Source organism: Rhineura floridana, chromosome 5 (assembly GCF_030035675.1).
Source record: "Rhineura floridana isolate rRhiFlo1 chromosome 5, rRhiFlo1.hap2, whole genome shotgun sequence".
In the NCBI taxonomy this organism is placed as follows: Eukaryota; Metazoa; Chordata; class Lepidosauria; order Squamata; family Rhineuridae; genus Rhineura; species Rhineura floridana.
Window position 1 is genome coordinate 186569636 of NC_084484.1, and position 25480 is coordinate 186595115.

At 48.8% G+C, this 25480-nt stretch overlaps 2 protein-coding genes across 12 annotated transcripts in view; one reads left to right on the plus strand and one right to left on the minus strand.

Annotated features, from left to right (window-relative positions):
* LAMTOR1 (late endosomal/lysosomal adaptor, MAPK and MTOR activator 1) lies at positions 1-13169 on the plus strand. The gene is made up of 5 exons (XM_061629209.1): positions 1-332; positions 8236-8381; positions 9298-9375; positions 10928-11054; positions 12251-13169. Exons 1-5 carry the CDS (start codon positions 291-293, stop codon positions 12341-12343), a joined length of 486 nt encoding a protein of 161 aa, XP_061485193.1. The 5' UTR covers positions 1-290; the 3' UTR covers positions 12344-13169.
* LRRC51 (leucine rich repeat containing 51) overlaps positions 12246-25480 on the minus strand; it is an 18146-nt gene continuing 4911 nt past the window's right edge. For 5 of the 11 annotated variants that reach the window (XM_061629200.1, XM_061629199.1, XM_061629208.1 and 2 more), the window contains exons 2-6: positions 22449-22474; positions 21139-21236; positions 19335-19540; positions 17922-18070; positions 12246-15170 (exon numbers count right to left, since the gene is read on the minus strand). In XM_061629200.1, the coding sequence (XP_061485184.1) occupies positions 15029-15170; positions 17922-18070; positions 19335-19540; positions 21139-21236; positions 22449-22474 (621 nt within the window). In that variant the 3' untranslated portion in view covers positions 12246-15028. The remainder of the gene's footprint in view (positions 15171-17921; positions 18071-19334; positions 19541-21138; positions 21237-22448; positions 22475-25480) is intronic. The other 6 variants (XM_061629202.1, XM_061629203.1, XM_061629206.1 and 3 more) reach the window with 3 other exon arrangements.

Consider the following 25480-nt stretch of genomic DNA (forward strand, 5'->3'; position numbering starts at 1 on the left):
GCCTCTTTCCCTCTTTGCTGTGCTTCGAGCTCCGTTTAGAATCACGTGAGCTCGCTTCTCCGCTCTTCAGGTCCCCGGATGTTGTAGCGGCGTGGTCACATGACCTTCCCCCTCCCGAGAGCGAGGGTCACGTGGCCGGAAGAAGGAAAGGGAGGCAAACAGGCGCCTGGGGAGGGGAAGGAGCCGACGGGCCGGACTAGGTCGGGGGGGGTCGCCGCCGGGGGGGGTCTGGGCCGCGCCCCATGTGACCCGCGGCGCGCGCAGGACGCCGGAGCCCGTCCAGCACGGCCATGGGGTGTTGCTACAGCAGCGAGAACGAAGCCTCCGACCAGGTGAGGGAGGGGCGTGGGGTGTGTGGAGCCACCTGGGGGCCGGGCTCGGGGGCCAAGCACGAGGCGCCTCCGTCCGTGGCCTTCCCCCGCTGTCCCTCATCCAGGCCTTCTCTGCCCCCCCCAGGCGCAGGGGTGCAGCGGGTGGGGTGCGAGCCTTCCCTTGCTCCCTCCCCCCGGGCGTGTCGCCTTCGGCCGGTGTCACCTTCCCCTGCGGGCCGCGGACGGCTGCCCGAAGCGGGCAGGATGTGGCGCTGGGGCCCGGCGGCTGGGGGTGTGCGTCTCCCGATCTGTGGGGAGGCGGTTTTGGGGCTTAAAGGGCGACGGGACGGGAAGAGACCCGTGGCGGGGACGCGCACGTGAAGAGGGGGGAGGCAGGCAGGCGTGCGGGCGCGCCCCCCCAGGAGCTGAACGCTCCCTCCTTACCACCCCCACTCTGTTGGAAAAACGCGCGTCGGTTTCGAGGCTTGCACATCTTCCAGCCTGTAGGGCCGGACCGTGTGCGCGTGTAAAGGTGGAGCACAGCAGGAGGGCTGGGGCGGGCTCGGCGTATTTGCCCAGGAGAGCATTTGGGGGGAGCAGGAGGAAGCGTTGGGGAGGCTGCCACTGAAGGAAGGAACGCCCCCCCCCGTGCTGCTTTCGCCAGCCCGCGAGCCTTGCAGCTTCTCCGTCGCTGTGCCTCCTTGCGCTTCCTTGCGCGCTGTCCACTTGTCCCTTTCCATTGTCTTCCCGTGCCAGTGCCTTAGGAAGGGGGGGGTCCCTCCTGTCCAGTTGTGCTGCTGTTAGGTTGGTATTGAAGCCTTTTGCCTTCTTCCCTCTCCTGATCTGGTGTGGCACAAGGCAGTGATGGTAAACGGGACTAGGGTCTGTTACCTAAGAAACTTCTCTTTCTAAAAAAAAAAAAGCTTTAACTTTAGACACCAAAGCAGCTCTCCTTGCCTGCCTTGGTAACTGGTCACGTCTTCCTCCCTTGCGCTTCCATCCCACCTCCAGGTAAGCCCTCCGCATGCCAGGTAGGTGGGGCCAAGAGGAGCCTGTTCTTCAGCTTTCTAGCCTACCTCTCCTGTGTGGATAAATATGCTCAGTCCCAAGTGGCCCTTCAGTTGTCTCCTTCTAGTACTTACTGGCTGTGTGATGAAGCCTCTCAGAGACCCCTGCCCTTTTCCGTCTCCTTGAGGCCCTGGGTTTAGAATTCCCTTTTATCTAAAGCACAACTTCTCAAAGGCAAGTCGTATGACATTCTGTGTAATGAAATGTGAGAACTTTCACATTATCAGTGGTCTCAAAAGGGATCCCAGCCAGGTTTGCAGAAACATTTTGTATCCCAAGGAGCCAATATGAAATGGTGAGGAGCACCTTGACCACCAACTGGCCTTGGAATTGACTCCAGTGTGTTTTTATTTGCCTGCCTGCCTGTCCACACTTGCTTAGGTAGCTTTTTGTAGTGAACACAGCACTGGAAGACTGAAGGAAACAAAACCTTGGTCACTGGAGGCAGTCCTGTTTGCAGTGACCAGACGAGTGGCTGACATAAGGCACACCGTATAAGGTTATAATAATAATGATTTAAAAACATAAAACTTCTAGTGCATTGCTATCCACCCCAGGAATTTTTGAAGCATAGGAGAGAATCCTCCTTCCTTTTGTAATGGATTCTGCATAGAATTTATGTCTCACATGACCAAAATAGAGAAGTCTTCAAAATGGAGAAATAGCCACTTTCCTTTAGATCTGATGTGTCTCTGCTCTGCTCTTTGCCAAGTTGCGTGTATTTGGGCTGGGAGAGGAGCAAGAGTGTTGAAAATATGGGGGGGGGCGGGCACTGAGCTTGCTGCTGCCTGTCACTTGGCAAGCCCCACCAGATCAGCTGTCGGGGGCTGTCAACGTGCTCACTTTCCTTCTCTCCCACAACTATGCCTAGTGCCTTCTGCCCCTGTTGTCTTGAATGGCACCTGTGAAATAGTCATCAGAACCTGCAAAGGGTTGTGCATACAGTGTATGTGAGAGTGATTACCCAAGCATTTGTAGTAGCCTTTTGAACAAATACATGTTACTAGCCTCCTAGCAACATTATTTATTACTTACTTTTATTTAAAATACTTTTATATTGCCTTCAAGGGTGCATCCACAATAAAAAAAATCATTAGAGTTTGGATGTTTCCTCCCTCTGTTTACTTATCTCTGCTGATGTTATCACAGTGATGGGAGGACAGGATCACTTTGGCTGTTTCCTGGAATTGTCTTGTTTACTTCTGGGACATTTTGCATCAGCTTCAGGCTGCTAGCCATTACTGTTTAAGGGCACAATGTGGCAGATCTCCAGTTGGGCTACGCCAGCATAAGTCCCTCAGCCAGGGCCCAGCAAGCTCAGCTGAGACCAGCACAAGTGGAGCCAGTGTAAGCTGGTGTAAGGCCTGAAAAAGGGGCACGCGGGGGGGGTGTTAGGGGAGGGGCTGAGGTAAGGGGGCTTAGGCCACTTCCAACTCGTGTTTGGAGCGCTCCCGCAGGTCCCAATCCAGGCAAAAGTTATGCCAGGAAAAATATCCGTCTAAGAAAATAATTGCAATAGAAGTTAATGGAGAAGGCTTGCTCCCTGGTAAGGGGGTTTGGGAGATCTCGCTTTTACTTTCTGGTCCCTGTGTGCTGCTCCAGGCTGAGCTGGTGTTCAGCCACCCAGAAGCTCCTGAATGGCAATTAGATGATGTGGAATTTTCTGCCGGCTTCTCATGCTTCAACTTATGTTGGCTTCCCCCTAGTTTGATTGATGTGTAAAGTTCTCTGCGTTGTTCTGTTACTCATGGGTGGAGCATGCATAGCCTTAAAGGGAGAAGGGACCACTACCCAGGCTCTCTTCCAAATTTCAGTTCTGCCAGCTTGTCCTGAGGCAATGGTCTGACTTGCTAGATGGCCACTTCCTGTAGTGAAATGACAGATAACAAAATAGCTGCTTAGGTCTCATTTTCAGGCATGTCCAGCACTGTGGTTTACTGCAAGAGGTGGGAAGGCTTTGAGATGGCACAGAGTTCTTCAGAGAGAACCAGGTGACCTCTTGATGCGAGGAGTGTGCACATTCCTGCATCAAAAGAACGGGTAATTCCATAAAAGGTATTGCTTTGTCCATCCTCCACAGCTTCATAATCGGTGCAGTGGCTTCTGGCAAGACAAGGGGTGTCCTGTGGTTCCACTTCTTAGCCTTGGCCAAGAAGGAGAACAGAGCTTCCCACAAAGAGCTTCACTTCTGGTAAAAGCTTAAGAGCGTTCTCTAAATAAACCTTCCTTGTGAGTTATTCCGTTCTCTGTGGTTCAAACCCTGCAGGAAAGAACTGAAAGTACTCTTGTGAGGGAGTGACTTTTTTTCTTCTGGCTTCCAGCCTGTCCAAGTCTCATAAGGGGCCTCACAAAAGAGCAAGGAACTCTTAAGCCATGGCTGACCTGTTGCACATGGAGATCCTCTTTGAATGTTGCAGGGCACCCTTGGAAGTCACGCTGGGCTGTGTCCTATGAGGCTGGCTGCCTTGATTTTGTTTGGGACCAGCCCAGCAGCCCATGCTGGAGTGTACACTAATGTGGTTCCTTCTCTGCTCAGGTGCTGGTAAGGCCCATATATAGATGCTGTGGGACGGAACCAAGTTTCACGGGCCTTGAGGAGCCTGTCCCAGAGCCAGGAAAGCTGTTTTGTCACTAGGAGTTTTGATAGCGCTTTTGTCAGGTGTTGTTATGTGGACTGAAAGCCCTCTCCTTGGGAAAAGCTCAAGAGTCTGATTCATGTAACAGCAGGGAAGGTGACTCAGAGGTTCAGGTGGAAAAAGCCTCTGGTCTCAGGATCCCCTCTGCAGACAGAAGAAGCATTCTCTATCCTGCCCAGGGTCTCAAGCTGTTGGTTGGGCCCCATTTGGGGGATTTGGTGCACATTATGGAGGGATGCAAGCGCTGGTGGAAAACGAACTCTGTGTGTTGTGGGATCTCTGAGGCCTGGAGCAGGAACTCCACAAATAGCAGCTAGAGGAGAAAGGATTTTTCCTCTGTAGCAGGTGTGGCCCACCAGGTGTTGCTGTGCTAAAACTCCCATCAGCCCCAGCAAGCATGGCTGTTGGCCAGGGATGATGGGAGATGTAGTTCAGCAATATCTGCAGGGCCAAAGGTTTCCTACACCTGCTCTACAGCACGCTGCTCAGGTTATTTAGTGCTTGGAGCAGCCAAGTAGACTCTTGCCAGGCAAGAGGAGTGATATGGGGAAAAGGGCAGCCCTTCTGCTTATTATGTCCTTAGTATTACTTTGTCTTTACCTGCAGATTCTTGTGTGCAGCAGGATTTGTGCCACTCTGCACAAGAATCTCCATGCCTGCCAAGCAGAGTGTTGAAGAAGCTGAGAGCAATGCCGTCAGGAGTCTAGACCAAGAGGCTAGACTCCTAGCAGGGTCACCCAAGGTGGAATGGTGAAAGCTGAGACACCAGACTAAGATGCATCCAAACTCTAAGATGCTTCCAAAGAGGAAGGCAATGGTAAACCACTTCTGAATTCCTTTTACCATGAAAACCCTGTGAATAGACTATCCAAAATGCAACATGAGATAGTGCTGGAAGATGAGACCCCCAGTCAGATGGCCCTCAGCGAGCTACTGGGGGAGAACAATAACAGGTGCTGTTGGAGGTCGCTGATTCATAGGGTCGCCATAAGTCGTAATCGACTTGAAGGCATATAACAACAACAAGCAGTTTAGAAAGGGGGCCTAACCTCAGAGTATGTGGGGGGAAAGGGTGCAGTAGCACCCATCTTCCAGACTTTCAGAACTCCTGACGACAATTTCTAGGGCCCATCCTGCAAATAACTGAAATCTTGGAATTTGGCAGAATTTGACTATCAATACTAAGTTTGGTTATATTCATTTGGTTTGGAAGAGGGTGTTATATAATCTGCCCTTGAAAATAAGCCACAAAAGTTAGTAGCATGTCAAGAGGCTAGTAGCCATGCTGGTCGTAGGACAGGGAAAGCCTTGCCCTCTGCTGCTAGGAAGGAAATGCAGGATGTTAGTTTCTTTGCAGGTTGGCAGAGGAGAGATGAGACACATTTTACTTTTCGGTGTGTCTAACATGGAAACAAAGTGGACTGGTGGGGTGTGTGTAAAGGGATCTGCCCCTTTCCTTCCATCGCACTCACTGGTCTCCGTGGTGTCCTACTAGGCAGGCTGTGAAACACAAGGCTGGTATAATATGCCCAAACATGGACATTGACTTGACTGTAAGTAAAATGTAATCTTACTTGTCCCAGCGTATTTGATGTTTTCATGTTTCTTATTTAATATTTTATTTGTCATAGAACTCTTGCATCATTCTGCGTAGATTAGACTTACTCAGTTTTATGTATTGCTTCATACGAAAGGAGCCTCAAAGCAGTTTACTTACCAGGGGCAGCAACATGCGACATTGTGCAACTCATGTTATTTGAAAACTCTGAAGGACCGTCTCCTTCCCTACAGACCCTCCTGGGTGTTGAGATCCTTAGAGGGGCTCTCTTGGCAGTTCCACCACCCCCAGGCATTGGGGGGGGCAGCCTGGGAGATGACATTCTCTGTGGCAGCCCCTAAGTTGTGGAATTTCCTCCCCATGGGGATGCATCTGCCGTTAGGTGAATCTATCGCTGGTGTATGCTGACGTCTGTGACCAGCTAGATTGAGACTGGCTTCCCGTGCTGCCCTCAGAGACTCAAGGCCTTTGGACCCCATTCAAGTTGTCTGCCTAACATGGGCAGTAATAGACCCAGGCCCCAATCCAGCAGGAAGCTTGTTTTTATTTCTAACCTACTCTTCTCCCATCAAGGTGCTACAAGTTGGGGTTTTCATCCAGCCTCTGACCAGATCCAGGTTTGCTTAATTTCAGCAAAGGTACTGCATCGCTACCTTCAGATCACAGCTCTTGTGCAACTTCGTGTTTGTGTGTCCCAGTGAGGAGTGCTGTAAGAGCACAGCTGTGTTTCTTTCTCAATAGGGCTTCTGCAGGAGAACTTGCCGCTGACTTGTGCCCCTTTTTGCATTAGAAAGAGGGGGAGTCTCCAGAGTTAGTCCATTTGCCTTGTGTATTTACTCATTCAAATCTGCCTGCATTGACTGGGCTCTAGGATTGACTCTTGCACAACACTGTAAACCCAGGGTTGCATCCAGTGCTGCATGAGGCGTCTTCTGTTCATACTTTTGCGTGCCTCCCCAATCTCCGAGTGGTGAGATTTCTGGGGTCCCTGTGCTCCTCCAGGGTTTGGTTTCCTTTGGGAAGAAGGTCAGCGGAGACTGCGGTGTCTTTATGAAATATGGTTTGTTTATTTACACACCTTCCAACCTGAGCTTAGGATGGAGGGGTTCAGTGCATCACCAGCTTCTCCATCTGGGTGCAGGGGCATCCTATAGCCATGATGCAGAGGGATAGCCTCTCTGCGTGCCTGCAGCCCCAGCCATTCTCTAGAACACACTCAAAGTTACAAGCACCAAAACTCTCCTCGGCTCCAGGAGGAGGGGGGGAATGCTCTCCTGAAGAGTTTCAATAACAAAAGGATCTTCCTGGCCCATTTCACCAGTTGCCGGGGCAACTAAATAGGCCCATCATCTTACCTGGCCACTCTGTTTGATGAACAAAGGAGATTCCACTGGCTAGCAGAGCCAGCCCCCAGGGCAAAGGATTCCAAATCAGAGGCTGGAAAGGGGACCCCCAGGAACCATCCATTCCATGCTCATAACAGCACATTGGCACTTCCCCTTCCTCTCCTCCCCCCATGCATCTCCCCCTGTGGGCAGGGAGGTAACGGGAGAAGAGAGCCTGTGTGGGGTAATGGTTAGGGAGCTGGACTAGGACCTGGGAGATCAGGGTTCGAATCCCCACTCAGCCATGAAGATCACTGGATGACATTGGGCCAGCACTACCTGTCAGCCTAACCTACCTCACAAGGTTATTGTGAGGATAAAATGGAGACAGGAGCAGAACCACATATGCCACCTTGAGCTCCTTGGAGGAAAGGTGCATATAAATGTAATAAATAAAATTAGAGGGGGGAGTTCCACTGCCAGAGTGGAAGCCTGTTGCATAAACAGAGCAGACGTCTGTTGTGCAGCCATTTGACACAACCCCAAGCTTTGGGAAGAACTACCGTTCAGTGGAAGAGCACCTGCTTTGCATGCAGAAGGCCCCTGGTCCGTTCCCTGGCATCTCTAGGTAGGACTGGGAGTGCCCCCAGTCCGAAACCCTGGAGAGACGCTACCAGTCAGTGCATACAACACAACACAATGCCAGCCCCTTAGAGAAGCCTCCGCTGCCATCTTGGTTGATGACAGCCCTGTGCGCACAGTGGCAGAACGCAGGAGACAGGCAGGTGGAACAGGCAGGAGCCTCGTGCCTGGGGCAGGGTGGGGCCCAGTCATGCCTGGCGCCAGCCCTGGAAGTAGCATTGGATTACACAAATGTGGTCTTGTGTGTGTGTGAGAGAGAGTGACCGACCGACGACTGCTAGGCATGGAAGCCAGTCAGAAGCAGTCTGTGTTCAGAGGAGGGGGTCTGTCTGTCTGTCTCAAGCAGCAGATCCTGCAGACCAGTGGGGTGGAGGTGACAGTGCCGTTATTGGTCGGCAGGATGATGCCCTAGGCAGTTTGCGTGGAGGTCTGACTGCGGTGGTAGGCTCTCTGCGTGGTGAAAACTGCTTCTCCATCAAGCAGCTGTAGTGTTGCTCACCCCCCCCCCCAAGTCTGTGAACCAGGGTTGTGCTGGGCAATTCTAACTTCTGCTATTCAACTCCTGCGCGTGTATACAACCTGCAATAAGCCAATACTGCAGGGGCTATTCCCTCGTCCGTTTGTGGTCCCAGGCAGGTGGATCCCCTGAAACATACGTACTTCATATTTTCTTCTTCTTGCTTTCCTCATTCCAGGGGGAAGAGTCGAAGCCCCTGTTGCCACCTGCCTCCAGCCCACCCAGCAAGTCCTTGAATGGGACAGAGCCCAACTGCTACAGCCTGCCTTCAGCCCGGACGGATGAACAAGCTCTGCTGTCATCGATTCTCGCCAAGACAGCCATGTGCGTGTGCTTTCCTTTTACACAAAGAAAGCCCCCCCCCCCCGGATCTGCTATACTAAAAGCAACGTTCCCCAACCTGGTGCTGTCCAGATATTTTGGACTATAACTCCCACCAGCCCCATACATATGGCTTATGTGATGCTGGGGCTGATGGGAGTTGTAGTTCAAAACATCTGGATAGCACCAGGTTGGGGAAGGCTGACCTAAAGGATCTCTGGTGGGGAGACTGTTGGACCATCTTATGTAGAGCCATTACAGCTGAAAGTAGCTTCCATGCTCAGAGGCAGTCTACCCTTGAGTGCCAGTTACTGGGGGATGGGGGAGGGAAACACCGGGAAGGGGCTATTCCAAAGAGGCATCTGGCTGGCCACTGTGTTGAAAAGGTTGCTGGAGTCAGATAAGCATCCAGCTGGGCTGCTCTGAGGAAGGAGATTGTGCAGTCCCCTAGAGAGAAAGAGTCAGTTCTTCAGTGAGTGCATCTTCCCAAGGCTGAACCACAAACACATAGAATTCTGCACTGACAATGGCTAAATTCTGCAACGCGTGAGAAATCAGTAGTAGTATGTGGAGCACTGAAGGTGCATGCTGGTCCTCAGGATGCTGGCAGATGGGGTTCTTTCACAGTTACCCATCAGCTGCTTGGCGTATTTTTAATTTTTTTAAAATTAAAGTTAAATCCCGCCCTTCCTCTGAAAGGTGCCGGTGGTGGCAAACGCATCAATACTAAAACAATACAACTAAAACTTCTAAAAAGTTTTAAAAAAACTTCTAAAAATCCAGTTACAACTTCTTTTAAAAAATTGCCTACTTTCACAGGGTGGGAATTTCAGGGTTGCCCAGAACAGTGTCTTTCAGATTCAGCAGGAGGTTTACCTCCTACCTGCCCGTGGCCTCACCCTCTTCTGCTTTCTTGCAGCAACATCATTGATGTTTCAGCTGCAGATCAACAAGGCATGGAGCAACATGAGTACATGGACAGAGCCAGGCAGTACAGGTACGCCACAACACAACCCAGGAGGAGCTCAAAGCAACTTTTATTTATTTATTTATTTGATTTATATCCCGCCCTTCCTCCCAGCAGGAGCCCAGGGCGGCAAACAGAAACGCTAAAAACAGTTTAAAACATCATAGAAAGACCTTAAACTACATTAAAACTTTTCACTTAGGTAGCCATCCTCCCGTCCCCAGAATGCCCTTTCCTCCTTCATCCTTGCAAGAAGTTGTGGTGGCACCTGCTCCTCTGCACCCCACATTGGCAGATGCAAGAATCCCTCCCATGCAGGCGGAGGGGGAGAACAGTGCTTACCTGTTTTATTAAGGCTCCCACCTGAACACAAATGCTTCACCAGCTACAGCTGGTAAGACAGTTGCAGCCGTTTCTGGACCGGGATAGCCTGACCACTGTTGTCCATGCACTGGTAACCTCCAGGCTGGATTACTGTAATGCGCTCTATGTGGGACTGCCCTTGAGGTTGGTCCAGAAGCTGCAGCTGGTGCAAAATGCAGTGGTGTGACTGCTTACTGGGGTAGGGTTTGGCCAACATGTCACCCCGCTGCTGAAAGAATTGCACTGGCTGCCCATTTGATACGGGGCCAAGTTCTAGTTTTGGTGTACAAAGCCCTATACAGTTCAGGACCAGGATACCTGAAAGGCCGTCTTACCCCTTATATTCCCAGTTGATCACTGCGCTCTGCAGGTGAGGGCCTCCTGCAGATACCATCTCATCAGGAGGTTCATTCTGCACAAAATAGGAAACGGACCTTTAGTGTGGTGGCACCTACCTGTTGGAATTCCCTCCCCTTAAATATTAGACTGGCACCATCTCTGTTATGTTTTCGGCGCCTTTTGAAGGCCTTCCTCTTTCAACAAGCCTTTTAAGTTGAGACCTTATTCCAGTCTGCATCTGTGTTGGAATTGCTTTTTAATATATTCTGAAACCTTCTTTTTAAAATGTTTTTAATCTTAGATGTTTTGAAAGCTTTTTAAAAAAGAAATGTTTTCAAAGATGTTTTGTTTTGCTGGGAGGCAGGGCGGGATATAAATCAAATAATAAATAAATAAATTAATAAGAGGTGGGCTCCTAAATACATGAGTTGGGTACCCCAGAATTGAAAGTCATTCTGGCCCTTGACAATTGAATTCCAAACTAGCTTGGGACTGAGATACTTCACAGGACTGGTCACACTTTGCCCAGAAGTGAAAATAACTCTTTTCCTCCCAAGTTTTTTTGCCATTTAAGAGCATTGATGGGCAGACCTCTAAGCCCACGGTTGTATTGAGTAGCAAAATGATCTTCCCACACAAAAATCCACTCCTTGTTTACCCATACGCTATTCATTTCAGTGGTATAACTTAAGGTGAAATGGAGGGGGAGTAATTTTGCTGCTGCTGTTGAACGTTTAGGAGCCAGAGATCCTTGCTGCCCTATTGCGATCACCCAGATACCCCTTTGAGCCAAGAGGTGAGGCCCAGTCCCCTTTTAGCTCTGCTGTTTTCCTGCTGGTCTGATCTTTTACTCTTTGGCCTTTCCTCTGTTCCCGTCCAGCACCAGGTTGGCAATGCTGAGCAGCAACTTGATGCACTGGAAGAAGCTCTCGACGCTCCCATCGCTGACCACCCAGCCACATCAAGTGCTTGCCAGTGACCCCGTGCCCTTCGCAGACTTGCAACAGGTTGGTACGCTGGCTGGGAGAGTGGGCCCCTCTCCCATGGCTGTAAGGCTCTGTTGTGCACTGCACCATTTCCATGGTGTGATTGCTTGAGTCAGGGTGGGCCTTCCAGGTGGTGTTGGAGTACAACTCCTGTCATCCCTGAGATTTGGCCTCGGTAGCTGAGGCTGATGGGAGCTGGAGTCAGGCAGTGCCAGGAGGACCGCCAGTAATTCCCCAGCCCTGCTTTTTAGCTCTAAGTTGAAGTGGATGGAATGAGCCAGGCACTTGCACCATTCATACTAGTGTGGTGGGCTGGGTCCATTCTAATCAATAGGTTAGATCCCTTTTAAAAAGGGGAGTTGGGTGGACTCTCCTCTCTGCACGTAAGTATTTATATCCCGCTCTCTCATAAAACACAGCAATATAAAAACATTTTTTTTAAAAAAAAATAAAAGCGGTACAAAATGGCTGGCTACTCAGAAATGTTTTAAACAGCTGCAGAGGCCTGTCAGCCCAAAAAAAGTGTTAAAGAGACAGCTGAAAGTCAGAAGTGAGGATGCCTGCTGAATCTCTGCCGGAAGAGTGTGTTCCACAGCATGGGACTGGTGACACCAAATGCCCAACCTTGGCTGCTTATGTCGCATTGTATATCTTGCTCCAATCTTAAGATGATGATTTATTGAATGTATATCCTGCCCTCTCCCCCCTGAAGGAGCCCGTGGTGGAAAATATAAACAAAATAATTTAACAAGAAAAAGAAAAGCATACTAAAACCAGATCAAAACACCATTAAAATTGAAAACATTCTTAAACATAGTTAAAGATATTGTAAAACACAGCTTAAAAACATTCTTTCGTCAGGGATCTTCAGGTTGCCAGGAACAGTCCTTTTGAGCCATCAGATGCCTGCCTGGCTTTAACAGGAATGTTTTCAAATTTCCACATGTACTGGCTGGGGCTGGTGGGAGTTGTGGCACAGACTATCTGGGGGAGGGCGCTGGGTTGGCAAAGGGTGAAGAGAGGCGCAGTTACTAGTAAACCTTTGAATAAGTTGCATAAGTTTGTGGGGTCTTAAAACTTCTGCCTGGTGCCATGCCTTGTTTTCCCCCTCAAGGGGCTTTTCTGCGATTCACCAGGCACACAAAGAGAGTGGTGGGCCAGCTTGGAGATGTTCTTGCGAAGCCCCTCTTCCTTTCTCTCCCCCCCTCCCTGCCCAGGTCTCCCGGATAGCTGCATATGCCTACAGCGCCCTCTCCCAGATCCGAGTGGATGCGAAAGAAGAACTGGTTGTACAGTTTGGGATCCCCTGATGGCTGCTTTTCATTCATCTTCATATATATATATTTTACCCCTCATCTTCCTCTCTTTCCTCACCACAATTGGCTTGTCACCACAGTGGGACTTGTACAGATATTGACAATACACTGAATTCCCTACAACTTGCCACAGAGACAGTAACCTATGGATTGCCACCTTCCCCTTCACCCCCCCCCGAGGGGCTGATCCTACCCACACGTCTCCCCTCTTCCTACTCCTGCTTTTTCGTGTGTGTTGGGGTCATGTTTGGGCAAGCCAGCACATGAATGGAGGAGTGGGAGAGGGGGCAAGCCCTGAACACTAAGCTCAGCTCCTAAAGAAGTGTGGCTCTTTGGGCCAAAGTGGATGCCAGCGGGAAGCCTGTAGCCCACAGCTGTGTGTATTGGGGGGGGGGAGAGGGGCAGCTGTGATGGTTTCCTTCATTCACTTTTTTCCCTGTTAAGGCTCTCAAATTCTGACCGGTGGGAGTGGGAGGGGGTAAGGAGGAAGAGGAGTTGCCATGTGGGCGGCTGCTTGTCGCTTCCCACTTGGGTTTCCCTGCATCGCTTGCCCTTTGCTGCCAGCACGTGTGGGGTATTTTTTAGGATTGGCGGGTGGAAGAGCCAGTGCAGAGTGCGTTGGATCTTCTTTTTTTAAAAAAAGGGAGGATGCAGCACAATAGTTGAAGAGCAACTTGCTGGGGGTGAGTGGGAGGCAGCAGTCCCTCTTCCTGGGGTCTCACCCTCCACTCTCTTTTACATGGCTGAACGGTCATCTTGTTTTAATTTTTGTTAATTTTTTTTTGCTGAAGTAGATTAAAATATAAATACATTCATCCAAGCAGAAGGCTCTTCTTTTTGTTGGTTCTGTAAGGGGCAAGGGGAGGGCACAGTTGTCTTTGGGATCCCTGGAAGGATTGCAGGGACGGCACTGCCTCGGAAGTGCCTTGTGGATGGTGGGGTTGGCAACAGAGTCCACGTGGCGGCCGGATGCCAGGCAGCTTGCCCTCCCCTGCCTCCTTGCTCTGCCCTGAAGTCCAGCCAGAGGAGCGACACCCCTTCATTGGCCAAGTAGGCACATTCCCCAAGCCCCAAGGATTTGCAAATGCTGCTCTGCTCTTTGGGAGGATTGTTGCTCCAGCTGTTCTTGCGGGGGGGGGGGTTGTGATGTTGTTGCCTTCTCAGGCTCAGTGCAGTTGCAGTGACCCTCTGTGCCCCCGACCTCAGCTCCAATCTGGAGAGGAAAGCAGGTGCTCCTCATCACCGTTAGGCCAAAGGGCAATGAATGACTTGGCAAGTGAGTGGGTGTGTGGGCTGCTGCCTGGGTTGCCACATGCGGACTTGGAGGGAGATTAGCCGGCAGCCCTAGTGTAAGGCAAGGCAAGGCAAGGCGACTGAACCTGGGTACTGTTCCAAGGTCAGCAGAACCAGAGAGCTGACCATTTGGGCAAGTTTTTGTTGGATGAGAAGTCTGTGAATGCCAGTGAAAATACATAACGGTGCACACAACCCACTGGCTGCACAAACGTCACCGAAAGGGTGTTGTGGGAGCCGTACAAGGAACATAAAGCTGCTTTATAGCATCTCTTCAGTCCAGCATTGACCAGGAGCAGTTCTGCCGGGGTATCTGGCAGAGAGAGGTCTTTCCTGTCATTTACTGGGAGTTTGAAATGCTAAGGATTGGATTTGAGGCTTCCTGCATGCAAAGCCTGTGCTCTGGCAGGGAGGGTGAGGGGCAGCCATTTTCCTGCTGCATTCCCTGGTGGGAAACTGTCAGAACAGGAGCCACAGCTGGGGGTGGTGAGGGACAACCACTTGCTTGCAAAAGGCTTCCGAAATTAAGCAGAGGGCAACATGCTGCCTGCCCCTGCACTAAACTAGTGCAGAAAAAAGTGGGCCTGACAGCTCCTTTCCTGCTGATTTAGATGCAGGTGGCAAGGGGCTGTGGCCTTTTTTTGGCCTCTACTTCAAAACTGTCTTAGGATGGCTCTATGGTAGCGCTGCTGCCTCTTGGTGTAGGTGTCAAATCCATGTGGTAACCAGGATAAACAATATATAGATTGTGGCAATTCTGTTTTGTAATGGTGAAATAGGATAACCCCGAGCCGTGGGGTGGGGTGGGGCAGGTGCTGTGAAAAGTAAGCCTTATTCCTCCCTTTACTTGGTCATTCAGGGGGGTCTCTTCTGTCCCTGCCCTCCCCAACAGTTTTTTTCAAAAGTGACCCAGGGTTTAATTGGGTGCTTGCCTCCCCTACTTCCTGTGTAAGCAACCAGGTGATGCACGGGCTTTGGTTCCCAATTGTGAACACCAAGTGTTTTCCCAATTTGTGTGGCAGATGCAGATACGTTTATTGGGGGGCAGGGAATCTGTGGCCCTCCAGATGTTGGACCACAACTCCCATCATCCATGCTAGCTGGGGCTCTTACCAGCTGGAACATCTGGGGGCCCACAGGTTCCCCACCCATGATGTATCTCCGTACGCAAGAAGGCTAAGGCTGTTTGGCACATCTACGTTACAGAGAAACTGCTCAAAGTGCTGCTCACCCGGAGCGCGCTCCCCTCCACAAGTGGGCCTCTGGCTCTTGTTGCCATCCACACTCTGCCATGCAAGGCTGTTCTAATGCTTTATTCCTAAATGAGGGTGCAGATGGCAAAAGCCCCCTCTCCCTGCCAATGGGGGAAGCAGAGGGGCATGGTGTTCAATAGTCATCCCGTCTCTTCCGGACCACCTTGGGCTTGATGTTCATCCGTCTCCATACGGCAGCCGTCGTGCGGTCAAGCTTTGTGACGCCGCTGAAGTCGAAGGACTTCAAGTTGGGCAAGGTAGACAGAACGTAGCTCCTGTTACAGAGAGGGCACAGAGCCACAGTCATTTCTGCTCCAAGCCTGGGCAGCGGGTGCGAGTTCTTTCTCCCACACAATGGCAAGAGGAAACAGCAAGTGAGACCCGCTGCCAAGATCTGGTGATTCACAAGCCACCTTGTGACACTGCAAGCCAGTTAACCCTCTCACTTTGGGTCCTGCCCCTTGGACTAACCTAAGCAGACCTGTGTTTATCCAGCACAATGGTGGTAGTGGGGTGGACCCCTCCCTGCCTCCCACCAACGAAAGGCAAAGGGGCAGCCATCCTAGTGCTTGTAAATGCATTGCACAACTAGAGCAGCTGCTTGTCCTACCCTGAAAAGCTCTACTGCCACTTCAGGGTACTAAAAAGGGGGAAGTATGACACTATGATGGCTGCTGGGCTAGCTGCAGGATGAAGGAATGTGAGGGTCACCCAAGACCCCAGGCCAAGTCACTGACAATTCCTATGGAGAGGTGGCAGGATGGGGAAGCTCTTCCTACACTTGGTTTCTCTCAAAGGGAAAACAGCTGGCTTTCAAAAAAAGGAAAAGGCTTCATACTCTTTTTTTTTTAAAGAATCAAGAGCGCCCCCAATATAAACAGCCAGTTTGGACATGAAGGGCCAACAGTCAGATTATGGGAACTAACACAGCTGTATCTGGAGGGCCACAGGTTCCTGATTGCCGATCTAGACTCGTGTCCTGAAGAGGATTAGAAGCACCATGAAGACGGGGCAAAAAACACATGGCTGATGGCTATCCTGTTGAAAGGGCTGAGGAAGACGGATGAATGATTTTGGAGGGTGTCCAAACAGAATATGATGACATACACATGCCCCTCTCTTGGAAATGGAAGAGATTTCCCCATCTAGTTTGGATTTCTGGAGTTCTTTCCTTGGAATCCCTATTGATCTCATTACGGTGAATATTGCCCTTTTGCTAGATACCTGATATATGCTTGTTTTTCATAAGCAAAGTGCAGCTGTTGGGCCATCCTTGAAGACAGCCTGTTTTCCTCCTCCCATTTGGGAACACTTAGGAGCATTCTCCTAACAGGCTTGAGTAGGCAGTTCAAGATGGGTAGAGGCTGTGAGGGCTTGTTTTTGCTCAAGAGAACTTGCTCTGTGCCAGATCAGATGACATGGCTGATACACGTGCTCCAAACAAGGGCTGAGGTCCACATCCCCTCCCTGTTCTCCACTCCCCCCATTTAAGAACACAGAAAGCTGCCTTATGTGGAGTCTACCTCAGTACTGTCTACACCAACTGGCAGTGGGTCTCCAGGGCTTCAGACAGGAGTCTCTCAGCGTTCTACCAGGAGATGCTGGGGATTGCACCTGGAACCTTCTGCATGCAAGGCAGATGTTCTGCCACCATCTGCTCCCTTTACATACGCCTCTGCTATCCTGGCCCCTGTGTTTGCAAACCTGTCTGATTCCTTGGGTTGCAAACTTTAATTGACTAGTTGGATGTCTGCATCTGTGTTAGAATTGCTTTTCATATGTTTTCTTTAATAATATGTTGACTTTTAAAAAAGATGTTTTTAAAGCTTTTTAAAAAATGTTTTTAATGTTTTATTTTAATGTATTTTGAGGTCTTTTTATGATGTTTTAAAGTGTTTTTAGTGTTTCTGTTTGCTGCCCTGGGCTCCTGCTGGGAGGAAGGGCGGGATATAAATCAAATCATAATAATAAATCAAACATTAATAATGTATCAATCTAATCCCCTCCCAAAATCCTTTAAATAAACTAAGGTGGTGCCTTGATTAAATCAAGGATTTTTTAAGTGACAAACTATACCTGGCAAAGCACACTTCTCTCTGACAGGCAAGAATGCCTCTTCTAAGATTATACATGCACGTGTGTATAGCAGGCATCATGTAAGAACAAAGCCTGCTTTTTGTTTTGTATTTTTGAACAATAATTTTCACTCTGCATGCAAATTTAATTGACTAAAGAAATCTTTTGCTTATTCAAATAGATTTTAGGTGAATGACAACCATACTAATTTCTTATTTTGCATAACTGCTTCTCTTAATCAAGGGGAGGGCCAAGGAGCTCTGCTAGCTAGTGCGTTTTGCCACCAACCACCTTATGCAGAGTGTGTGTGCGTGCGTGTGTGCGTGTATATGCACACACCCCCTTCTGAGTTCTCACCAGGTCCTCTCTACCTACTTCACTGGTGCAACCAAAAGGGCTAGAAACATTTTTATAGGGCTGCACCGTTTATCCTATTGATCATTAATAAATTAGAAACATTTTGATTTAAAAAGGGTCTCCCATATAATGAAAGTTTAAACTTATACTAAAATAGTTTTAAAGTTGTAAGTATTTATTTAAACAGAAGAGGGGATGTGCCACCTTAGAAGAAGCTTTTTTCTGTGTACCTGTTTTACCAGCTAAAAAGAAAATAACTTTTTCTATAGAATTATTGTTTCTCATACACAAGTTTATGCAGATCTAATAAGTTAATTGATTAGCCAACTAAAGTTCTACAGATGTGAATGTTTGGGGGGGGAAGCAGAAAAAGTTGGGGGGGGATCCTCCCCCTCCATATTTTTCCAGGGTTTCCCCCCAAAACCTTCATATTAACTAGCACAGTTTTCTTTAATCAGGTAAGAGCCTTGGTGTGGAGGCCTTTTTATGATAATGGGGACTGTGCAGTCAAGACAACAGTCTGCTTCTGGTGAGGTGTGCTGTATGACCCCCACACACTGCCTCTGTTCTCTGGGACCATTTTTGGTGTTTACCTGTAGCCCTTCTCCTCTTCAATGGGGTTGCCGTGCAGCGTTAGGCTGCGCAGGTGTGGAAGCACAGCCAGTTTGTCGACTTCAGACAGCTGCTGAATAGCGTTCCCATGAAGGTTGAGGTTGTGAAGGTTGTAGTAGGTGGTCAGCACCTGGGGAGAGACCAGCAAGCAGCGGACTTAGAAAAGCCACAAAGAAAGAGGGAAGGGCCATTGTAGCTGAGTGGCAGAGCATCTGCTTTGCATGCAGAAGGTCCTAGGTGGTGGTGGTTATTATTGATTAAATTTATATCCCACACGTCCTCTCAGAAGCAGCCCAAGGACGGCCAACAAACGACAAAGCACATCTATAAAACCTCTTTAATTTTTTAAAAAAAAGAAACCTTCAAAAACATCTTAAAAAGCAATTCCAACACAGAAGCAAACTGGGATAAGGTCTCTACTTAAGAGGCTTGTTGAAAGCAGAAGGTCTTCAATAGGCGCTGAAAAGATAAGAGATGGCACCTGTAATATTTAAGGGGAGGGAATTCCACAGGGTAGGTGCTGCCGCACTAAAGGTCCGTTTCCTATATTGCACAGAACGAACCTCCTGATAAGATGGTATCTGCAGGAGGCCCTCACCTGCACAGCACAGTGATCGACTGGGCATATATGGGGTAAGACGGTCTTTCAGGTATCCTGGTCCTGAGCTGTATAGGGCTTTGTACACCAAAACTAGAACCTTGAACTTGGCCCAGTAGCAAATGGGCAGCCAGTGCAATTCTTTCAGCAGCGGGGTGACATGCTGGCAATACCCTGCTCCAGTGAGCAGTCTTGCAGCTGCATTTTGCACCAGCTGCAGCTTCCGGATCAACCTCAAGGGCAGCCCCACATAGAGCGCATTACAGTAATCCAGCCCGGAGGTTGCCAGTGCATGGACAACTGTAGAGAGGCCGCAGCTGTCTTACCAGCCGAAGTTGCTAAAAGGCACTCCTAGGCAGAGGTCACCTGGGCCTCTAGCGACCAAGATGGATCCAGGAGCACCCCCAGACTACAGACCTGCTCTTTCAGAGGGAGTACGAGCCCATCCAAAGCAGGCAACTGACCAATTACCCAGACTCTCGAACCACAGGGTTCAATTTCCAGGTTGGGCAGGGAAGTTTCCCTCCCTGAAGCCAGTCAGGGTCAACAGTGGTCTGAACTGGCATTTGGCAGCGTCCTCTGTCCAGGTGCTGCGTTCTGCAGAGATCGCTACTGATTTCCACATTCCACCTCTCCTCTGCAAGAACTCTAGCACCCAATGAATGCAGGTTGCCCCAGTTAGCATGGTGGTAGCTCCCCCCCCCCGAACTTATCTGATGGTCACGATGATGCATCACTGTGCTTTGTGGCGTAACCACTAATCTTTTTATGAAGTCCAGGGAACAGTCTACGGTACCGGGTCAATGTTGGCCAGGTCATTGAAGGAGAGATCAATCCAGTAGATATCATCGGGATACTCCAGCAGCTTTGCCATGATGTCTGTGAAGTCAGTCAACTCGCCAAGTGTGTTGTTGTTGAGCCAGATGGCCTGGGTCAGCAGCCGCCCCCCCTCTGACCGCTTGATGGGCTTTAAACCGGGGCGTGGCTCCTCAGTTAGCATGTCTGGTGAGGAAAGCGCAACAGGGAAGTGAGGAGAGTGCATCATGGATTGGGGAAAACAGCGGCGGAAAGGAGCGCAGGGGAGGTGTGTGGGTGGGTTTAAGGCCACGCTTAGGCTGTGGCTTGCATAATGCGTGGCCCGGTTGTAGCAAAGACCTGCTGGAGCTAGTGAAACAACACAGTCCCTTTGAACACATGCAGAGTACATTTCCCTCACCACTTTGCAAGCCTCTGGCTGCTCGTCACATTTGTAGACCAATTTGCTTCCTAACGCATCTGCCCCCTTTCTGATGTTCCAGATTGCCTTGATTTGGAAAGTGACTCTAGTGGGGTGCTTGCTCTCCTCACATATGCTCCCCTTTCTGAAAGGGGGGGCCAAGCTTGTCTCCACTTCTTCCTGGATGTGATTTAATGTTGTTGTTGTTGTTATGTGCCTTCAAGTCAATTACAACATACTGCGACCCTATGAATCAGGGACCTCCAAGAGCATCTGTCATGAACCACCCTGTTCAGATGTTGTAAGTTCAGGTCTGTGGCTTCCTTTATGGAATCAATCTATCTCTTGTTTGGCCTTCCTCTTTTTCTGCTCCCTTCTATTTTCCCCAGCATTATGATCTTTTTTAGTAAATCATGTCTTCTCATTATGTGTCCAAAGTATGATAATCTCAGTTTCATCATTTTAGCTTCTAGTGACAGTTCTGGTTTAATTTGTTCTAACACCCAATTATTTGTTTTTCACAGTCCATAGTATCCGCAAAGCTTTCCTCCAACACCATATTTCAAATGAGTTGATTTTTCTCTGATCCGCTTTTTTCAGTGTCCAACTTTCATATCCATACAGAGTCTGAATGATCCTGACTTTAGTGTTCAGGGATACATCTTTGCATTTGAGGACCTTTTCTAGTTCTCTCATAGCTGCCCTCCTCAGTCCTAGCCTTCTTCTGATTTCTTGACTATTGTCTCCTTTTTGGTTAATGACTGTGCTGAGGTATTGATAATCCTTGACAAGTTCAATGTCCTCATTGTCAACTTTAAATGTAGAGGAACAAATTCCCGAATGTGCAGAACCCATCCAGCAACTCATCCGAAGAGAAACTGGACCAGGATGTACATCTACACAATGGCCTGTTCTCCTCTTTGTTCATAATCCCTGGCGCCTTAGGGCTGCCTGAGTGTGCAGAAACAACCCTTCCGTACACTACAGGTTGAAGCCAGGGCTGAACAGCATTCCCTGCAGTGGATGTCTGGTGTGTGAAAGCTCACAAGAGGTGTGTGTGTGTATGTCCTATGCTGACATCGGTTTGCAATGTGTGTACACATTAAAACTAATGCGTGAAGTTAGGCTGAGACCACTTAAATTGGACATAAGCAGGAATTCATGGAGGGGTAACTGGAATCTTACCTCAGCATCAATTAAGGACACGTGCTACTTACCTCTGGCCAAAACTAATTTCACGTGGGGGGCAAGGGGGGAAGGGGAGCCACAAATACAGCTCCTAAACTCTGCTGTCTGTTCTGCTTAACTTGACATTTTTCTGGTTTGATCAGCTTGCCAATGCTTCCAGTGACAGGTGCAGCCAGCGACAGAATTTAGGCCATACCTTGCATGAAGCTGATTCCCCGGAAGGAGTAATCCAGAGGAGGAGCCTGTAAGGAGGCCGTACTGTAATTCCACCGGGTGCACATCTTTCCTGCTGTGCTAGCAAGACACAAGCGCGCACACAGAAAAGTTAACACCAGTTATCAATGGGGCTGCACAACTGCCACTGTCCTGCCCTCTTGGAACCTCTTAGCAATTTTCTGAGGAGCAAACTGAGATAAACTCCCCCCATCAGGAAAGGATGCAATGTCACAATTTTGGGGGGCTTATTATTTTAGAGAAAAGGCAAGTAAGAGGTGACATGGTCTGATCCAGCAGGGCTCTTCTGACGTTCTTAAGAGGGTATCCTGAGGGGCTTATTCCCAGCATGGTCATCTTTTGCTAAAAAGCAGGGAGAGCCTTGATGTCAAATGAAGGCAAGGGGGGAATGATCCGATAGCTAAAGTTCTAGGCTTGAATCTTGAAGTCCTGGGTGCAAGTCCCTTCAGAGCTTGGGCAAGCCATTATCTCCTAGACTTGCCTTTCCATCTGTAAAATGGGAGCATCTGTAACCCCTCTGGCACCGTTGGTAGCAGTGAGGACAAAAATGACCAAGTTTCTAAATGATGCTTCACCTGAGTGGCCAGAGACAGTCTCCTGCCCTCTTGGTTAGTGCTAAACCAGACGAAGTGGAAGCATTCTGAGGTGCAGTGCTCCCTTCCCTTTTCCAAGAGGCACCTTTCCCAAGGACATCCCAGTTGTGGTGCCATCACAGCCCTCCTGTGCAGGCGGGCCTGGCCCAGGAGCGTTGGGGCTTTGTTGGTGGTTAAGCTGCCCAGTTTTATCCAGTGGACGGCAGCAGCATTCTCTCTCCTTCGGTTCAAAGGGAGAGCGTGGCAAGGCTGGAGTTGGCTCAACGCACAGATTTCTCTGGATGCTGCCAGCTACTTGGCCACCATCACTGCTACCGAAGCAGACGAAGGTGTGGGTAGGTGGTACGAATGAGGCCTTTAGACACTCTTCTTCTCCCCTCCCCAGCCCCATGCAAATACTTTGGTGGTTTTTGGGCTGCGACTCCCAACAGCCAGAGTTGCAATCCAAAACTTCTGCAAGGCACCAGTCTAGAGAAGGCCAGTGGTATACACTGACACGGATTCTGAATTGGCTCTCACTAACTAGGAAATCAAACTTGGGGGTAATAGTCGAAAGCAATCTAAATTTTTAAAAAAGGGAAAATTCAGCGTTAGGAATGATTGGGTAAGGATTGGATACTGAAGCAGCCCATTAACCTAATGCAGTTACATAAATCTATGTGTTAAGGTCATTACCCACCTGGGAAAGGACAGAGCTGAACTAGTCTGCAGGAGATACGAAAAGGAGAAAGAAAAAGTTATTAGCAGCAGGGGAGACAAATCGGGCGTCACAGTATACACCAGGAATGGGCTGCTGACTCTGGCTCCTCAAACCATCCAATGTGTCTGTACCGCACCCTGTGTGGGCCCCAAACTGTCATCAAAGTGTGGGTTGAGAAGTCTGCCCGTCTGTTTCACTCTCATGAGAAAAACAAAACGGTCTTCAAGTTACTTTCAAAACAAAACAGGAATTTGTTAGGTTAGGAACATACTGAATAAGACCATTGGTCCATCAGCTCAATATTGCCTGCATTGACTGGCAGCAGGGGTTGAGGTGAGGGACTTTCCCAGCCCTACCTGGAGATGCCACTGGGATTGAGCCTGGGACCTTCTGCACGCAAGGCAGCTGCTCTAACAAGGAGCTAGGCTCCTCTGCATTACGCTTCTCTCTCTCTCCAGAGTTTTGTAGGAAATGTGCCTTCAAGTCGATTACGACTTATGGCGACCCTGTGAATCAGCGACCTCCAAGAGCATCTGTCGTGAACCACCCTGTTCAGATCTTGTAAGTTCAGGTCTGTGGCTTCCTTTATGGAATCAATCCATCTCTTGCTTGGCCTTCCTCTTTTTCTATTCCCTTCTGTTTTTCCCAGCATTACTGTCTTCTCTAGCAAATCATGTCTTCTCATGCTGTGTCCAAAGTATGATAACCTCAGGTTCATCATTTTAGCTTCTAGTGATAGTTCTGGATTAATTTGTTCTAACACCCAATTATTTGTCTTTTTTGCAGTCCATGGTATCCACAAAGCTCTCCTCCAGCACCACATTTCAAATGAGTTGATTTTCCTCTTATCCACCTTTTTCACTGTCCAACTTTCACATCCATACATAGAGATCGGAAATACCATGGTCTGAATGATCCTGACTTTAGTTTTCAGTGATACATCTTTGCATTTGAGGACCTTTTCTAGTTCTCTCACAGCTGCCCTCCCCAGTCCTAGCCTTCTTCTGATTTCTTGACTATTGTCTCCATTTTGGTTAATGACTGTGCCAAGGTATTGATAATCCTCATTGTCAACTTTTTTTTGTTATGTGTTTCCAAGTCGACTACAAGTTATGGCGACCCTATGAATCAGCGACCTCCAAGAGCATCTGTCATGAACCACCCTGTTCAGATCTTGGAAGTTCAGGTCTGTGGCTTCATTTATGGAATCAATCCATCTCTTGTTTGGCCTTCCTCTTTTTCTACTCCTTTCTGTTTCTGTTTTCTACTCCCTTCTGCCCCAGGTATGCCTCGGCATATAAGCTCCATTAACCGTGGAGGCTTTCCTGAAACCGCTGTTAGGAAGCCTGCCTGTTTATGCTTCTAGAGTTCAGGCCGCTGCCTGAAGAAGAGAGCGGTCCTCAACCAGTTGGCCACCCCTGCTTGACAGCGTTGGGAATCGAGGGAGAAATGACAGTATGGCATGTAATAAAAAGAAAAGCTTCTCAGACCTGTTATCAAGAGACCCAACCCTGGAAAAACCTATTAAAAATCAGGCAGCAGGCTTAAAAACAAACTTAAGTATTTCCTTTGATAATGTATAACTAATATAATATTACTATCAAACAGCCCTCCCATCGTGCCCTCCAGATGTTTTGGACTATAATTATTTATTATTATTAATTGCACTTATATCCCACCCTTCCTCCTAGAAGGCGCCCTGGGTGGCAAACAAAAAAACCCTAAAAGCACTTTGAAACATCTTCAAAACAAATGACTTTAAAACATATTAAAATAAAACATCTTTAAGAACAAAAGCTTTAAAAACATCTTAAAAAGCAATTCCAACACAGATGCAGACTGGAATACGGTCTCTCCTTAAAAGGCTTGTTGAAAGAGGAAGGTTTTCAGCAGGTGCTGAAAAGATAATAGAGATGGCACCTGTCTAATATTGAAGGAGAGGGAATTCCACAGGGTGGGTGCCACTACTCTAAAGGTCTGTTTCCAATGTTGTACAGAATGAGCCTCCTGATAAGATGGTATCTGCAGGAGGCTCTCACCTGCAGAGCGTAGTGATCGACTGGGTACATAAAGGGTAAGACGGTCTTTCAGGTACTCTGATCCCAAGCTGCAGCTCCCATAAGCCCCACCCAGACAATGCCTCTGTCTAGGAGGCATCTGTTAGACAAAGCTGACATAGCTAAGACGTTGTGAAGGCCTTTGTCGTCATTGGAGAAGTGGCTGAGCACCTGCCTTGCATGCGCAAGATCCCAGGTTCGATCCCTGAAGGCATCTCCAAGTAGGACTGGAAGAGATCCCTGCCTGAAACCCTGGAAAGCTGCTGCCAGTCAGTGTAGGCAATACTGAGCTACATGGACAAACTAGTCTGACTCAGTATAAGGCAGATTCCGGTGGGTTTTTAAAGCCATCAGTACTTACATAGAGCTTTGCACATACCATGGACTGCGAAAGAGACAAATAATTGGGTGTTAGATCAAACTAAATCAGAACTGTCACTAGAAACTAAAATGATGAAACTGAGGTTATCATACTTTGGACACATAATGAGAAGACATGATTCACTAGAAAAGGCAATAATGCTGGGAAAAACAGCAGGGAGTAGAAAAAGAGGAAGGCCAAACAAGAGATGGATTGATTCCATAAAGGAAGCCACAGACCTGAACTTACAGGATCTGAACAGGGCAGTTTATAACTGATGCTATTGGAGGTCGCAGATTCACAGGGTCACCATAAGTCAAAATCGACTTGAAGGCACATAACAACAACAGCAACAACTTACATAGATGGGCCTGTTGCTGGCTAGTAGCCAGAAGTACTGAACTCCCATGTTCAGAATCTGGATAAATCTGATCATTATTGGGGACAGATATCCCACTAGTTGCTGTTTGTGAGTCTCTCTACAGTATTGGGATCGACCGCTATCAGGAGGGAGGATGCTAAACGAGGTGGCCCTTTGGCCCACGGAGACATTTCTAAACATAGCAAGAGAGAGCCACAAAGAAGGATGGGCC